The sequence below is a fragment of the Hemiscyllium ocellatum genome, chromosome 11 (assembly GCF_020745735.1).
Source record: "Hemiscyllium ocellatum isolate sHemOce1 chromosome 11, sHemOce1.pat.X.cur, whole genome shotgun sequence".
In the NCBI taxonomy this organism is placed as follows: Eukaryota; Metazoa; Chordata; class Chondrichthyes; order Orectolobiformes; family Hemiscylliidae; genus Hemiscyllium; species Hemiscyllium ocellatum.
Window position 1 is genome coordinate 47,508,734 of NC_083411.1, and position 16,893 is coordinate 47,525,626.

At 39.9% G+C, this 16,893-nt stretch overlaps 1 protein-coding gene across 1 annotated transcript in view; it reads left to right on the forward strand.

Moving 5' to 3' along the window:
* wdr44 (WD repeat domain 44) overlaps nucleotides 1-16,893 on the forward strand; it is a 52,125-nt gene that overhangs the window by 20,846 nt on the left and 14,386 nt on the right. Inside the window, exons 6-11 of the mRNA XM_060832593.1 lie at nucleotides 4,421-4,557; nucleotides 5,246-5,329; nucleotides 7,992-8,098; nucleotides 8,398-8,549; nucleotides 14,167-14,305; nucleotides 16,561-16,622. Of these exons, the coding sequence (XP_060688576.1) occupies nucleotides 4,421-4,557; nucleotides 5,246-5,329; nucleotides 7,992-8,098; nucleotides 8,398-8,549; nucleotides 14,167-14,305; nucleotides 16,561-16,622 (681 nt within the window). The remainder of the gene's footprint in view (nucleotides 1-4,420; nucleotides 4,558-5,245; nucleotides 5,330-7,991; nucleotides 8,099-8,397; nucleotides 8,550-14,166; nucleotides 14,306-16,560; nucleotides 16,623-16,893) is intronic.

Below are 16,893 nucleotides of genomic sequence, written 5' to 3' on the forward strand. Positions count from 1 at the left end.
ATCCTATCTACCTGCGGCTCCACTTTCAAGGAACTATGAACCTGCACTCCAAGGTCTATTTGTTCAGCAACACTCCCTAGGACCTTACCATTAAGTGTATAAGTCCTGCTAAGATTTGCTTTCCTAAAATGCGGCACCTCGCATTTATCTGAATTAAACTCCATCTGCCACTTCTCAGCCCATTGGCCCATCTGGTCAAGATCTTGTTGTAATCTGAGGTAACCTTTTTCATTGTCCATTGCACCTCCAATTTTGGTGTCATCTGCAAATTGGTAACTGTACCTCTTATGCTCGCATCTAAATCATTTATATAAGTAACAAAATGTAGAGGACCCAGCACCAATCCTTGTGGCACTCCATTGGTCACAGGCCTCCAGCCTGAAAAGCAACCTTTCACCACCACCCTCTGTCTCTACCTTTGAGCCAGTTCTATATCCAAACGGCTAGTTCTCCCTGTATTCAGTGAAATCTAACCTTGCTAACTAGTCTCCCATGGGGAACCTTCTCGAACGCCTCATTGAACTACATGTAGATCACATCTACCTCCCTTCCCTCATCAGTCCTATTTATTACTTCAAAAAAACTTAATCAAGTTTGTGAGACATGATTTCGCACGCACAAAGCCATGTTGACTATCGCTAATCAGTCCTTGCCTTTCCTCCAGTAGCCAACCTCCAGTCTTCTGGCACCTTATCTGTGACTATCAATGATCTAACTATCTTAGCAAGGGGCCCAGCAGTCAGAGTTCGAGGGTACACCTGATCAGGTCCTGGGGATTTATCCACTTTTCTGTATTTCAAAACATCCAGCACCACTACCTCTGTAATATGGACATTTTTCAAAATGTCACCATCCATTTCCCACATTCTATATCTTCCATGTCCCTCTCCACAGTAAACACTGATGCAAAATACTCTTTAATATCTCCCCCATCTTCTGCGGCTCCACATGTAGGCCACCTTGCTGATCTTTGAGGGGCCTTATTCTCTCCATAGTTATCCTTTTATCCTTAATATATTTATAAAATTCCTTTGGATTCTCCTTAACCCTATTTGCCAAAGCTATCTCATGTCCTCTTTTCGCCCTCCGATTTCCCTCTTAAGTATAATCCTAATGTCTTGATACTCTTCTAAAGATTCATTCAATCTCTCCTGTCTATACCTGACACATGCTTCCTTTTTCTTAACCAAAACCTCAATTTCTCTCCAGCTTTCCCTATACCTACCAGCCTTTCCTTTCACCCTAAAGGAATACACTATCCCTGGACTTACATTATCTCATTTCTGAAGGCTTACATTTTCCAGCCTTCCTTTTATCTGAGAACATCTGCCCCCAATCAGCTTTTGAAAGTTCTTGCCTAATACCGTGAAAATTAGCCTTCCTCCAATTTAGAACTTCAACTTTCCCATCACTATTTTTAGACTAATAGAATTATAGTTGCTGGCCCCAAAGTGCTCTCTTACTGACACCTCAACCACCTGCCCTGCCTTATTTCCCAAAAGTAAGTCAGGCTTTGCATCTTCAGTAGTAGGTACATCCACATGCTGAATCAGGAAATTTTCTTATACACACTTAACAAATTCCTCTCATCTAAATCCTTAACACTATGGCAGTCCCAGTCCTGTTTGGAAAGTTAAAATCACCTACCATAACCACCCTATTATTTTGTAGACAATGACAATTAATTTAGCATTGTTGCAGAATTAATGAAATAGATTTCCCTATTGGTTGACAAATTGTGTCCAGTGTATTGATTTCCTATTTGCTTTATAAATTATAAAACAGAATAATAGAACACAGGAACAGGCCCTTTGGCAAACCATGTCTATGGTGACCACTCTCAACTAATCCAGTCTGTCTGCAGTGGTCCATATCCCTCTGTTCCCTGCCTATTTAAGTGTCTGTATAAATGCCTCTCAAATGTTGCTATCATACTTGCTTCTACCATTCCCCCAGGCAGTGCATTCCAGGTAACAACCACACTCTGTATAAAAAGAACTTGCCTCACATCTTTCAACTTTCCCCTCTTCACCTTAAATCTATGGCCCCTAGTATTTAATATTTTCACCCTGGGAGAATGATTCTGACTATCCACCCTGTCCATGCCCCTCAATTTTATACTTCTCTCCTCAATCTCTGACACTTTGATGAAAGCAATCCAAGTTTGTCCAACCTCTCCTTATACTATAACACTTCAATTCCAGGCAACATCCTGGGAAACCTTTTTTGCACTGTCTTGAAAACCTGCATTTCCTTCCTGGAGACCAGAAATGTGCACACTACTCCAAATGTGACCTAACTAAAGTTTTATACAGCTGCAAAATGACGTAGCAACTATTATACTCAGTTCTCTGACCGATAAGGCTAAATACACTGTATTTACCACTTTCTCTACTTGTGTTGCCACTTTGAGTGTGTTCTGGACTTTCACCCCAAGATCCCTCTGTGGATTCGTGCACCTCAGGGTCTTGTCTTTTGCTGTATACTTTCCTCTTGTATTTGATAGCCCAAAATTCTTCACGTCACACTTGTGTGAATTAAACTCCAGCTGCTGTTTCCCCAGCCAGTTTTTCAACTGATCTATAACTTGCTGCATCATTTGGCAACTTTCCTTATCCACAACTCAACCAGTTTTCATGTTGGCACAAGCTTCAGATCATCAATCCAAAGCATTTACATAAATTACAAACAGCAGAGGTCCCCCTGCACTGATCGTGATCCTTGTGGAACACCACTGGTCACAGATCTGCCAGTCAGAAAAGTACACCTCCACAACTACCCTCTGTCTTCTGTGACAATTCAATTGCCAGTTCAACTTATCAACATGCTGTAGATCCCATGTTGCTTAATCTTCAGGACCAGCCTATTGTGAGGGATGCTTCAGTAAAGTCCATATAGACAACATCCACTGTCCTACCCTCGCCAATCACCTTCATCACTTTCTTGAAAAGCTCAATCAAATTTGTGAGACAAGACCTCCCCAGCACAGACATGCTGATTCTCCCTAATTCAACTTGTTTCCAACCTTGAGTCAATCCAGTCCTTAAGAGTTTTGAATTATTTACCTCCCAATGTTGGCCTATAATTTTCTGGATTATCCCTGTTGTGCCCATTTTAAACAAATGAACAGTATTGGCTAATCTCCAGTCTTCTGAGACATCGCCTGTGACTAAAAAGTATGCAAAAATCTCTGTCAAGGCCATGTCCTCTCTTGCTTCCCTAAGTGTCATGGGTCGTATCCTACCAGGCCCTGGGGACCTACCTATTTTAATGTTTTTCAAGAAGCCTAACACCACCAACTTAATATCAGCACGTCTTAGAATATCAACATACCCTTCCTTCATCTCTGTTCTTCTCCTTGGTGAATACTGATGCAAGGTACTAATTTTGGATCTCTCACACCTCCTCTGACTCCACGCGCAACTTCCCTCTTTTATCCTTCTCCAAAAAGCTCAATCAAATTTAAGAGACAGAACCACCCCTTCACAAAACCATGCTGACTTTCCCTAACAAGTCCGCTGGAATGAGGCTAGCCTTTGCCTAAATACCCCCTTGCTCCTCATGTATGAGCAAGATGCCTTGGGATTCTCTTTAATCCTACTTGCCAAGGACATTTCATGGCCCCTTGCAGCCCTCCTTGTTCCTTGTTTAAGTTCTTTCCTGTTTTCTTTATATTTCTTAAGGGCCTTGTCCAATTTCTGTTTCATAAACCTAATATATACTTTGTTCTTTTTGATTTAACATTCAATATTTCTTTTCGTCCAAAGTTCCTAAATCCTGCTGTTCTTCTGTTTCATCCTCAAAGGAACATGCTGGTCCTGAACTCTGATCAACTGGCCTTTGAACTAAAACTCCCAAGTTTCAGATGTTGATTTACCCTCAAACAGCCACTTTCAATCTAATTTCTTCTGTTTCTGTCTAATATTGTTGTAATTAGCCTTCCCCCAGTTGGCACTTTGACCAGAAGACCAGTCTTATTCTTATCCATAGCTATCTTAAAACTTGTGGAGTTATGATCACTGTTCCCAAAATTCTCCCTACTGAAACTTCAATCACTGGTCAGGCTCATTCCCAATATAAGGTCTACTAGGGGCTATTTATATATTGTTTCAAGAAATATTCGTGGATACACCTCAGAAATCTTGCCCCATCCAACTCATGGCAAATTGTCTTCAAATTGTAGAATGTTGTTGCAATGCACTCTTACATTTTCCCTTTCCCCCTATTATCTTATTTTGTCCATTAAAGAATGAAATTGCCAGTACAAATCATTTTGTACATTGCAGCAGATTTGTGTTCTTGCTGCACATTGTCTGCTTTTGTGCTTTCGTATCAAAAATCTGATTATGTGCACTTAACTGATAGATTTATCTGGCTTGTTTGAGGAGTGTTACATAATTTGTTTGTTTCTTTACAAAAGGAAATTCTTGCGAGCGTGATGGTGAAGAACCTAGATACTGGAGAAGAGATCCCTTTGAATATGGCTGAGGAAAAACTTCCTAAAGGCCTGAACCCACTGACATTGCACATCATGCGCCGAACAAAGGAATATGTAAGGTATGTGGAGTGCTGATACCTGCCTCTGCTACTTTACTGAGGGTTGCACCTTTTGTCTATTTAGTCATGAAATTTATTTTATACTAAGTTTCATTGCACATTAAGTGGTGAATTCAGGTGTTAGTCATCATTGTAGCTAACATTTTTTCAGCTGTCCAATCATAAACAACTCCATATATACAATAAAGTAACTGGCAGAAATATGAGTCACTACACATAACATGGTACTGGTGACATTTCCTTCTTGTTACAAATCAGGAGTTTAATCTTCCCAGAATTAAAATGACAGGATTGATTCCTTACTGAATTTACTAAGAAGCACATTTTTTTCCTAGTCACCAAGCAGACTACCTTGGTTTTACTTTGATATTTGAACAGTCTGTTTTGTTATTGTTAACAAAATGAGCAAACAACAGTCATAATTGTGTCAAAAGATGTTCAATGTCTATTCAGATGTATTTACCTGCGTTGCTTGTTCATACTCATCAGTAGAGCAACTTCAGTTCGTAACTGATGTTCAGCATCAACTGAAGTAATCAGGAAAAGTACTTGGCATACAATGAATCAGCTGGTGCTTTATTTTTAAATGGCATTGATGTATTTGAGGAATTTAAACTGGGAACTCCGTATAAACTTTATATGTTAACAAGATGGTATGATTTAATCAAAATGCTTTTTCCCATTCTAGCAATGATGCTGCACAGTCAGATGATGAAGAAAAGATTCATTCGGCTCAATCTGAGCAAGATGGCCATAAAATCAAACAGAAAACGTAAGGTTTTTTTACTCTAAAAACTAGCTTTGTGTTTCGAATAGACTTGTTGAAAAGGAAACATTTGGCAACACTGAGCGCATATTATTTTACACTTAATTTGTATTCTGCCATTGAAACACGTTTTTATGTTACACAGGCTTACATAGGATTTTGAGGACAGAAATAAAGTATTCAGTGCAATTGGTCATTCATGTTTATATTCAAATGGACTGCTCCATCCCCCCATCTTTCCTGATCATAATCCACAATCTATTCATTTTCTCTTCAAATGCCCATTCAGCTTCCCCTGAAATGCTATACCTGAAATGTTCAACCGATCTCCCTGCTTGAGTATTTTCCGTTTCGCACCTCTTTGGGCGCAAAAAGATGTTGTCAATTCCCTTAGATATTTCGGTGACTGTCTTGTTCCAAGTTATGTTCTTAAGCACAAGAGAGAACCTTCTCTCTGCGTCCACGCAATCAAAATCTTCACAGGTTTAAAGATCTCCATTAGATCACTCCTCAGCCTTCTCCTTTTAGAGAAAACAGACCCAATATGTCAAATCTTTTTCTCTTTAATATTTCTACTTTCAACTCTGTAAATCTTCTCCACACCCTCACTAGTACATCAATATTCTTATGTTTTTTTATATGCTGGCAAATTAGGAAGCACAATGAATAAGTATGGCTGGGTTTCTTTCAAAGTTGCCTAAATACCACCCTGTTCTTGAATGATTGATACTACCAGCTGGATTGATGAACCTGGTATGCATCATGACCCAGGCATGAGGAATGCTCCCTTGGTGGGAAGACTGAGAAGAGTAATGAATGTTTTACTTCAGGGACAGTTAATCGAGCCTTGTGACAAACAGACACATGCACCCAAGGAGACCAGCAATAAGTTAATGGAGTTTTCGCCCAAGCCGATAAGCCAAGTAACATTTCAGTTGAAGGGTAGATAGACTCAGGAATTGGATGTGACATTGCTTCCTGTGCACAATACTAATTGCATTCAAATGCTTCAATGGGGAGCTTTACTTACACATGAGAAAGCAAGGAGCAGAGAATATCGTGCCATGATGGCAAGAGATGATTATACATTTAGGTGAGTCATGTGGAGGCAGATACTGGCTTGAACTGGGTAGGTCAAATACTCCGTTTTTGTTTTGTATAATGTATGTAATACATTCAGAAAGCTCTTTTGGAGCTCTGGGTTATATGATGTGATATGTGTTTGGTTCAAAACCTGGTTATGTTCGCATCTGAAACCAAAAGCTTTTACATTCCAGTGCAGAGCAACTTTGTGACAGTCTTGGAGAGGAAGCAGAGTTAACATTTCGAGTCCAGTGATCCATCTGCAGAACGTATTGTAGCTATGAAAAGATTGGGATATATGTTGACGATAGTGTGGTGGGAGGAATAACTGATAGGTGGAGATGGAACGCAGAGAGAAAGAATAGCAGTCGGGCAAGGAAATGGATCATGTTCACTCTTCAACTCCCAAAATCTCCCAATATCCCCACGGCGTCTTCCCATGCGATTGCAGGTATAGCACCTACTCAATTATTTATTCCTGTGTCTACAGCACCTATCCTGTGTCTACAAAAATGAACCTGACCACTTTGACACATTACCATGTTCCCTGGCTAACATCTCTGTCTCGGGCTTGCTGCAGTGCTCCAGTTAAGCGCAGCACAAGCTGGAAAATCAGTAACTTATTTTCTTCTTGAGGACTTTGCAGCCTTGAGGACTCTATCAATAATTTTAGGGCCTGAGCATCCTCTTCCAAGTCTTCTGTAGCCCCTACAGAGCAGGCCTTGTAATCATGTGGGCTCTTTGTGCAGCTATTGATTCTCTGAGGCTGACTCTTACCCAACTTTGTCTGCCCAATTGCTGTTCTGTCCCCATGCTCCATGTCCACCACCATTTACTCCTGCCTCCTTCCAACCCCATTTCTATATATACCAATCTTATCCTTGCCACGATCACTCCTGAAGGTCACTGGACCCAAAACATTAATTCTGTTTTCTTTCTACGGGTGATGCCAGACATGCTAAGTTTCTTCAGCTATTTCTGTTTTTGTTTTGGACTTCTGGCATTTTCAATTCTTTGTTTTTGTAACATTCCCGGTTTACTTATTTTGTTGCATGTTTGCTGTAGGACTAAATGAAATTCATGCAGTTGTTTACAAGTCTGCACTGTTTTAATCCTCCACAGTCCTTTCCTAAAGGTGGTTCACCTTGATTCGAGGGATTGCAATTTCCTTGCTAAAATGAGACATAATTTCCTCAGCACTCCCGTTTCTGAAGCATTTTGTTCACTTGTTCATGCAAGTCGCAGTGAGAATTCTTCTGGAGAGAAAATGATTTGAAATTGATAAACCAATAAATGCAAGGAAAAGTCATTTCTTATTCCCTGTTTGTCTTATCCTAAAGAGCCAACCTTCAGATGGTTTATCTTGTGACATTCTCTGAAAACATGTTACGTCCTTAAATTGCGTATTCCCCCAAAAACGCTTTGTAACCATGGATTACCTTGACCTTCAGTTATGTTTATTCAAGAACAATATTAAAACCTCTTTTGTTGCTTTAACTGCTGGTTACTTTCTGGACCCCATAATCCTGTGGCAAGATACGGAAAGCATATTTTCATCCTGATAAATGTCATTTTATTTTCCTAGCAATCAATTTAAGAAATTTTTGGGTAAATCAGTGAAGAGAGCCAAACATCTTGCTGAAGAGTATGGTGAAAAAGCTGTAAATAAAGTTAAGAGTGTCCGAGATGAAGGTAAGTTTCTCAAATTAATAGCTTAATTTAGAAAAAAACTTCTCAATAATTTAATACAATGCTTAATGAGCATAATTGCTTTAGCAATCAGTTTGAATTATTCACCATATAAAAGATAGAAAGTATAGGTATGAAAGAAGCCTGTAATGAGACGTGGAACAAGCAAGTGAGTCCAACATGCTATTTAAATATGTCCAATGCTCAATTAGCCTCCAAGAAATAGGAATGCTCTACCTTTGCAGTTTTGAACTATGTAGTATCATTTCTGCTGTAAAATTGTTTGTTGTTGCTATCCTTAGTTTTCCATATGGATCAAGATGATGCTTCTTCTAGTGATGATGAAGGGATGCCTTACACAAGACCTGTCAAGTTTAAAGCAGCCCATGGCTTCAAGGGACCTTATGACTTTGATCAGATTAAAGTAGTTCAGGATCTAAGCGGAGAGCACATGGTGAGTTCTTTAATTTTTGGAAGCATCCTAATGCCGAGGGTATCAGTACTTGGTCAGCTTCTATTCCGAAGTGATTTCTGTTTCACTTTAGGTGTCATTCTGCAACCAACTAGGCTGATAGTCAGGAATCTCTCAGGCTTGTGTAAGTTCTGTTTAGCTTCCAAGACCTGGAATTAAATGAGCACAGGACACAAGATTTACTTTTGTTTTCTATGTACACACTGCTTAAAATCTAGGCCAAAGTAGGAGTGGAATGTGAGAAAGATTTGCCATTTTACTGTAACTTAGTAAATTGAAAAAGGCTCGTGCCAGGTTGCCTGCATAATTTAGCTGTCTGCATGTAGGATAGTAATATAAATTTCTCAATGATGACCAATTATTGTGCAAGATGTGCTCAGTCACCTTCACAAAACTTAACCTTAAAATTTAGTCTGAAATGCTAGATACAGGCTCAAAGTTTGTGAGAAGATTTGTTGCTCAGGTGCTCGTTATTGTGGTTCTGTTCGCTGAGCTGGGAATTTGTGTTGCAGACGTTTCGTCCCCTGTCTAGGTGACATCCTCAGTGCTTGGGAGCCTCCTGTGAAGCGCTTCTGTGATCTTTTCTCCACCATTTGTAGTGGTTTGAATCTGCCGCTTCCGGTTGTCAATTTCAGCTGTCCGCTGCAGTGGTCAGTATGTTGAGTCCAGGTCGATGTGCTCATTGATTGAATCTGTGGATGAGTGCCATGCCTCTAGGAATTCCCTGGCTGTTCTCTGTTTGGCTTGTCCTATAATAGTAGTGTTGTCCCAGTTGAATTCATGTTGCTTGTCATCTGCGTTTGTGGCTACTAAGGACAGCTGGTCGTGTCGTTTCGTGGCTAGTTGGTGTTCATGGATGCGGATCTTTAGTTGTCGTCTTGTTTGTTCTATGTAGTGTTTTGTGCAGTCCTTGCATGGGATTTTGTACACTACATTGGTTTTACTCATGCTGGGTATCGGGCCCTTCGTTCTGGTGAGTTATTGTCTGAGAGTGGCTGTTGGTTTGTGTGCTGTTATGAGTCCTAGTGGTCGCAGTAGTCTGGCTGTCAGTTCAGAAATGCTCTTGATGTATGGTAGTGTGGCTAGTCCTTTGGGTTGCGGCACGTCCTCGTTCCATTTTCTTTCCCTTAGGTATCTCTTGATGAAATTGCGCGGGTATCCGTTTTTGGCGAATACAGTGTATAGGTGTTCTTCTTCCTCTTTTTGCAGTTCTGGTGTACTGCAGTGTGTTGTGGCCCTTTTGAATAGTGTCTTGATGCAACTTCTTTTGTGTGTGTTAGGGTGGTTGCTTTCATAGTTCAGGACTTGGTCTGTGTGTGTGGCTTTCCTGTATACCTTTGTGGTGAATTCTTCGTTAAGTGTTCTCTGTACCATCACGTCTAGGAATGGGAATTGGTTGTCCTTTTATTCCTCTTTAGTGAATTGGATTCCTGTGAGTGTGGCGTTGATGATCCGGTGTATGTTCTCTACTTTTGTGTTTTTAATGATTACAAAGGTATCATCTACATACCCAGAGTTTGGGTTGAATTTGCGGTAAGACTGTTTGTTCTAATCTTTGCATTACCGCTTCTGCTATGAGTCCAGAGATGGGTGAGCCCATGGGTGTGCCGTTGATTTGTTCATATATTTGATTGTTGAATGTGAAGTGTGTTGTGAGGCACAGGTCCAGTAGTTTGAGTATGCCGTCTTTGTTGATAGGTTCAACGTCCTGTTGTCTGTTCTGTATGTCCAGCAGGTTGGCTATTGTTTCTCTGGTTAGGTACAGGCTGCAAAATCAGTTGTTAAACATTGATCAAAACCATACAAAGGGTTACACATGATGGGCTAAATTTGTATTATAATTTTGGCCTTTGGAGGTCAATGTTGTGAAAAATATTTTTCAAATTTGAACCTGTTCTCTACTCTTTTCCAAGATTTTTACCAAGTTTTATTTGCAAGTTATCAGGTAGTTAGAGTACTTTGTCCATTTTTCCTTTATTCTGGAGAGTTATTGTCTTGCTGTGGGAATCTGTTTAGCTCAGTTGGCTGGATCGTTGGTTTGCAGCGCAGTATGATGCCAACAGCATGGGTTCCATTCCCATCACTGGCCTGAGGTTACCATGAAGGACTTTCCTTCTCAACCTCTTCCTTTGCCTGAAGTCTGGTGGTCCTCTGGTTAAATCACCACCAGCAGCTTCTCTCTAATAAGAGAGCAGCCCCTATGGTCTGGTAAGACTATGGCGGCACAACATAACATTGACTTGGTGTGCTTTCCATTGTTTTTTCTCCATATATCTGTTCTCTCTAGGCCTGCTGACTTTAAGTAATATAGAATGTAGTTAATGTATTTGGCCAGAGGTGCATATGTTAGTGTTCTACGTCCCTGCTTAAATAGCACTTTGGTGACTTAGCAGAGTGAACTTAAGGCATGGAAATATTTGAACTGAGATACAGTCATGGCTTGAACATGCAGGTAATGGGGAACTGTCTTGGTACTTTGTTGGGTCAGAATTGTAGACCTTCTAACCTATTTCAAATTCCTGAAAATTTTAGTTTATAACAATGCCACAACAAGATGAAATAGTTAACAGAATAAAGTGTCTCATTGTGAGAAATGCAATATATTGATCCTATCCAAGTCCACATCGAAGGTTCTTAATGCCTCAAGATGTTTGTTCTTTTTGGTGTGCTATTTGTTCTAAAATATTGCAACTGATGTTGTCACCCTTGTATAATTTAACAAAGGCAGTGTCAGAATGTTAATAGCCTTTTTAGCCCTTTGAAGTCACAAAGTGGTGTTGAGTATTCCTGTGTTTGTATTTAGGAAATAAATGCTACAGCATTACTCATAAATTAATTGTCAGATTTTTGCGAAGATTTATTTCAATATCTTCAGCTGAGTTCTTTCCTAGTTTGATATTTTGCATTTTGAAGACGTTTTTACCCTTGACACTTTTTGTTTTCCTTTTTCTTATAACTGGTTTCTGAACCTGGAGTTCTGCTTCCCAGGTGAACAGTGATAGTCCTTTGTGACCTTACTGTTTTCTATAGACAAGTCAAAATGATGTTAACAGATTCTTCAGTTCAGGAGGTTTTCACAGCTGAGCTTGTCCTTTTCAATCTGCAAATGGTCACAGTATCCTGCAGGGATTTCTAGCTCATACTTGGGATCAGACGTTAATTGGCATAAGATGAATGTGTGAGAATGAAAATTTGTTTTACATCGTGAGTTATTATGACAAATGCAATGCTTGATCAAGTGACTCAAACAAATTCAATAATAATTTTCAAAATTTAATTGGTTATGCACTTGAAAAACAAAAAGAAAGTGCTGTGCAGAGGAACAGAAGAGTGAGACAAATTGAATTTTTCTTTCATTGACTTGGCACAGGCATGTTGTGTGAATGACCTTGTGTTGTGATTCTTTTGCTAAATTGTCTGATCTTAGAGTGAGACTTCTGTGTTTCCAATATAGTCACAATCATTATTACTACGTGCGCGTCTGAACTAATCAAAACATCAACAGTTTGTTCAAAAGGAAATTAAGTTTCCAAAGTATGATAGGCATCACTCCAGGAGCTGTTTTCTGAACTGCTACATTGCAGGCATGTTTTCATTGATGATATGTTTGATGTTCTTTTAATTGGCTTTTTAGGACCTACTGCACATACTAGGCACTTGCTGTTTCTCCACAGACCCACATCAATCAATTCGTACAGTTTAAAAAAAACTCAGCCTTAATAATAGAAACCTAATTGCACGGTTTGTGAAGATTTGTAGCTCAGGTTGAGATTTAGGGTGTAGGTTTGCTTGCTGAGCTGTAGGTTTGATATCCAGACGTTTCATTGCCTGGCTAGGTAACATCATCAGTGGCGACCTCTGAGTGAAGCGAAGCTGTTGTCTCCTGCTTTCTATTTATATGTTTGTCCTGGATGGGGTTCCTGGGGTTTGTGGTGATGTCATTTCCTGTTCGTTTTCTGAGGGGTTGATAGATGGTATCGAGATCTATGTGTTTGTTTATGGCGTGGTTGGAGTGCCAGGCCTCTAGGAGTTCTCTGGCATGTCTTTGCTTAGCCTGAACCAGGATAGATGTGTTGTCCCAGTCGAAATGTGTGTAGGGCTATGAGGGAGAGGGGGGGGTCGTATCTTTTTGTGGCTAGCTGGCGTTCGTGTATCCTGGTGACTAACTTTCTTTCTGTTTGTCCTACATAGTGTTTGTGGCAGTCCTTGCATGGAATTTTGTAGATACGATAATAGACAATCAGTGCAGGAGTAGGCCATTCTGCCCTTCGAGCCTGCACCACCATTTAATATGATCATGGCTGATCATTCTTAATCAATATCCTCTTCCTGCCTTATCTCCATAACCCTTGATTCCACAATCCTTGAGAGCTCTATCCAACTCTTTCTTCAATGAATCCAGGGACTGGGCCTCTACTGCCCTCTGGGGCAGGCGTTGTTTTTTTCCATGGGTTGTACTGGGTCTTTTAAGTTTTAGTTTTTCAGAAGTTTCAGAAATAACAGCCAGACTTCTAAAACCCCTCGGAATCCTACTAGCACACAAACCCACCAACACTCTCAAACAAAAACTAACAAATTTAAAAGACCCAGTATACGCCCTGGAAAAAACAACTTCATCTACAAAATTCCATGCAAGGACTACCACAAATATATGTAGGACAAACAGGAAGAAAGTTAGCCACCAGGATACATGAACACCAGCTAGCCACAAAAAGACACGACTCTCTCTCCCTCGTAGCCCTACAAACGGATGAAAAAAACCCACCATTTCGACTGGGACAACACATCTATCCTGGTTCAGGCTAAGCAAAGACATGCCAGAGAACTCCTAGAGGCCTGGCACTCCAACCACAACGCCATAAACAAACACACAGGTCTAGATAACATCTATCAACCCCTCAGAAAATGAACAGGAAATGACATCACCACAAACCCGAGGAACCCCATCCAGGACAAACATAAATAGAAAGCAGGAGACAACAGCTTCGCTTCACTTGGAGGTCGCCACTGATGATGTTACCTGGCCAGGTAATGAAACGTCTAGCGAGCAAACCTCCACCCCAGAAATTTAATAGTTTGGATACAAGATATGCTGGTGCCTAATAGATGAAGTGTTGTTGCTTGCAGAGCTGCTGTATGAACAAGTCAAATCTGCACACGTCAAATCTGCACACTTCAAAAGATTCAGCATTCAGGGGAAAAAGCCAAGAATACAGTCACAGATTTCTGTCTATTGTCTAATTCAGTTTCAGTTTTCTGGTTGTTTGTACATATGAAAATCTTGCTATAAAATTGCTGTGCAAGTCACTCCATTGAAACGTATAAGAGTATCCCCAAGCCTGTGATTTGTGCACTAATTAGAAACCTATTTTGCCGGTCAACTTTTGCAAGTGTGTAATGAGTAATTGTGGAATGTAATTTTTAGAGCTGTCTAAAATTTTGTAATGTTATATATTTGCCAACTATTTAATTGCTGGCTGTGTTGTAATAATGCTTGAGCAGATTATTTCTTATTCATTGTGCTGTAGAAGTTAAGAACAGTAGTTTTTATTTGATGTTTTAACAATTGAAATTTGAAGTAATGGACTTTTGCTTTTAGGGTGCTGTATGGACAATGAAATTTTCACACTGTGGCCGTTTACTTGCAACAGCTGGTCAAGACAATGTTGTACGAATATGGGTTTTAAAAAATGCTTGGGACTACTTCAATAACATGAGAATGAAATACAACACTGAAGGTAGGTTTTCCTGAAATGTGGTCGCTCGTACAATGTTTGCATTTGCACCCTTTCAACAAGGGGGTGAAGGGGTGTCTCTGTTCCACGATCGGTCAATAAACACTAGCAATTCAGTCTGGTTCTGTAAGATTCCCCACTTTATTCAATCTTAGCTAGGCATACGTGGTCCAGTAACACAGGTTAAACACTTCAGTGTTCCTCGGAAAAACTGCGTACATGGCTTAAAACAAAGACATTTTTATACCTTTTTTGCCAGAAGTACAGGCCATCATTATAGAGCACATTCAAACAATTACCAATCAATTTTAATGAAATGACTTTATTGACAGCAACTTAGCCCAATGATATTTCCTGGGAAGCAACCTTGTTTTCTAACATCCAAGTACTCTCGCGAACCTAGTCTCTGCACCTGTACTTGCAAGGTCAGTTAGGATGACTAGTAATGTCTTATCTAGTTTAGTTATTTCTCTGCTGTAAAGGAAGCATTGTCTGCTAATCTTTCTTGAGACAGACTGTGGTTAGTTCAGTTTTTAGCAGGGTTAAAAGCCATTTTATGCAGCTTTAAGCAGAATTGTCAATTTGCAGCCTAGAAGCCATTTTGTCATATTATTTGCATTAATAAGCCATTGTATTGCTGCCTATGTTAGTAAAACCATGTATTAGATAGTTGTTCCTGACTACAACTATTACTTCAGCCTGTATTCGGATTTCAGATCCTCAGGTGGTGGGGTGGTAACTGAGGTCCAGGGTCCCTATGTTATTGTGCGAGGGAAGAGAAGTGGTGTGGGTAGAAGTGAAGCAGATTGGCTGAACACAGCCAAGGCCCCTGTCCACCAGGGCAATGAAGAATCCTTGAGGAAAAAGGTGGATAATTCTGAAGCCAGACTGTGGAAGGTGACATCTTGAGAACAGATGCCATGAAGATGGAGAAGCTGGGAGAATGGAATGGAGTCCTTATAGGAAGCAGGTGTGAGGATGCATAGTCAAGGTAACTGGATATTGGTGGCCTGCCTATTCCAAGAAATGGAAATAGATGTCGAAGAAGGGAGGAGTCAGCGATGGACCAGATGGAGGTGAGCAAAGAGTGACAATTGGAAGTAAAATTGATAAAGCTTCCCAATTTCGGACAAGAGAGGGAAGCAGCACCAATGATGTCATTGCACTAGAGAAGGTGTTGTAGGGAGGGCTCCAAGTATGTGTGAAACAGTGTTCCATGCATTCCTCAAAAAAACAGACTTAACTGGGTCTTTTTGGGTACCCATAGCCACATCTTTTGACCTGAAGAAAATGAGAGGGGTGAAAGGAGAAAATGGACCGACAGTGCCTTTTCGTGTCCGTCCCCATCAGGATGATCTCAGGGCTTTCCACTTTTGCCTGTAAAGAAGTTCTGAACCAATCCCATCCACCACCACCTTCCTCTGCCTGGCTGAACTCCTCTTCACTTCGAACAACTTCTCATGAGTGTTCTATATGCAGTAAAATTCTCTAATCTTGTGTGTCCACAGCCCTTCAAAATCTCTGATATTAACAACAAAGCAATAAGAATTAAAGGAACAATGAGGATTTCATGGTGAAAGTGGCAAACAGTTTAAATGTAAAGAATTGCATTAGATGATTTGCACAATAAGATTTCACAGCAGAAATAAATAAGATTCCAAGTTGGCAAAGTCTGTTCTTGTCCTGAACCTGTTAGTTAAGTAACTTATCTACAAAAATTATTTTATATAGCTATGTTCATGAAGTCAACATTTTGATTTGGAAAACAATGTTGAATTTTCTGTCCCATCAATTGTCTGTGGCTGCTGAGGAAGATACCTTTTGAAAGCTCACAATGCAGACTGTATGTGCTGTTCATTTTTACAGTAAATTCTATGTATCAAAGAAAGCAGAAAGGAAGCTTCTCGTGTGCAAGTTAGCTAGGAAATTCGGTCAGGTTAGAACCAAAATTTTAGTTACTGATTTGGAGTAAAATATCAGAGCCTTTTCAATCAGTACTCAAGCCAAGTCACTTTTCTCTTTTAGGTTGATCATAGTCATTGTGGATGGTGGATGGATCATAGTCATTGTGACAATTATGTGCATTAAGTAAATTATAGCTGTTGCAAGTTAAGAGTTGAAAATTTGCATCAGGGTAGGAGGGAAGGGAAAATCATGACGTTGTATGGTTTGCTAGTTTTATTTAATACTGCAGGAGTGATAAACCTGACATTGTATTCTTTCATTACTGTTGGTAACAATATTCTAACTTTGTTAAGGTCGTGTGTCACCATCTCCATCACAAGAAAGCCTGAATTCTTCAAAGTCTGACACTGACACGGTATGTGAACAGATAAAAATTCTACTTATTAAATACAGAATAAACATGGGGATAAAATTGGGCTTTGGCAGAAATAAAAAAAAGCCAGAAGAAATATGTCTACTGCATCCTGAGGGATTTTCTTTTTCAACTGACTTCTGTCAAAAAAAAGGGAATTTGTTTGAAAGTTTAACTGACTGCTATTTTTCTGTCACCCATTTTACACAATCACAATAGATTAATTTGCCCTCTATTTGTTATAAGAGCACATTGACAGTAGCTTTGTAATAGT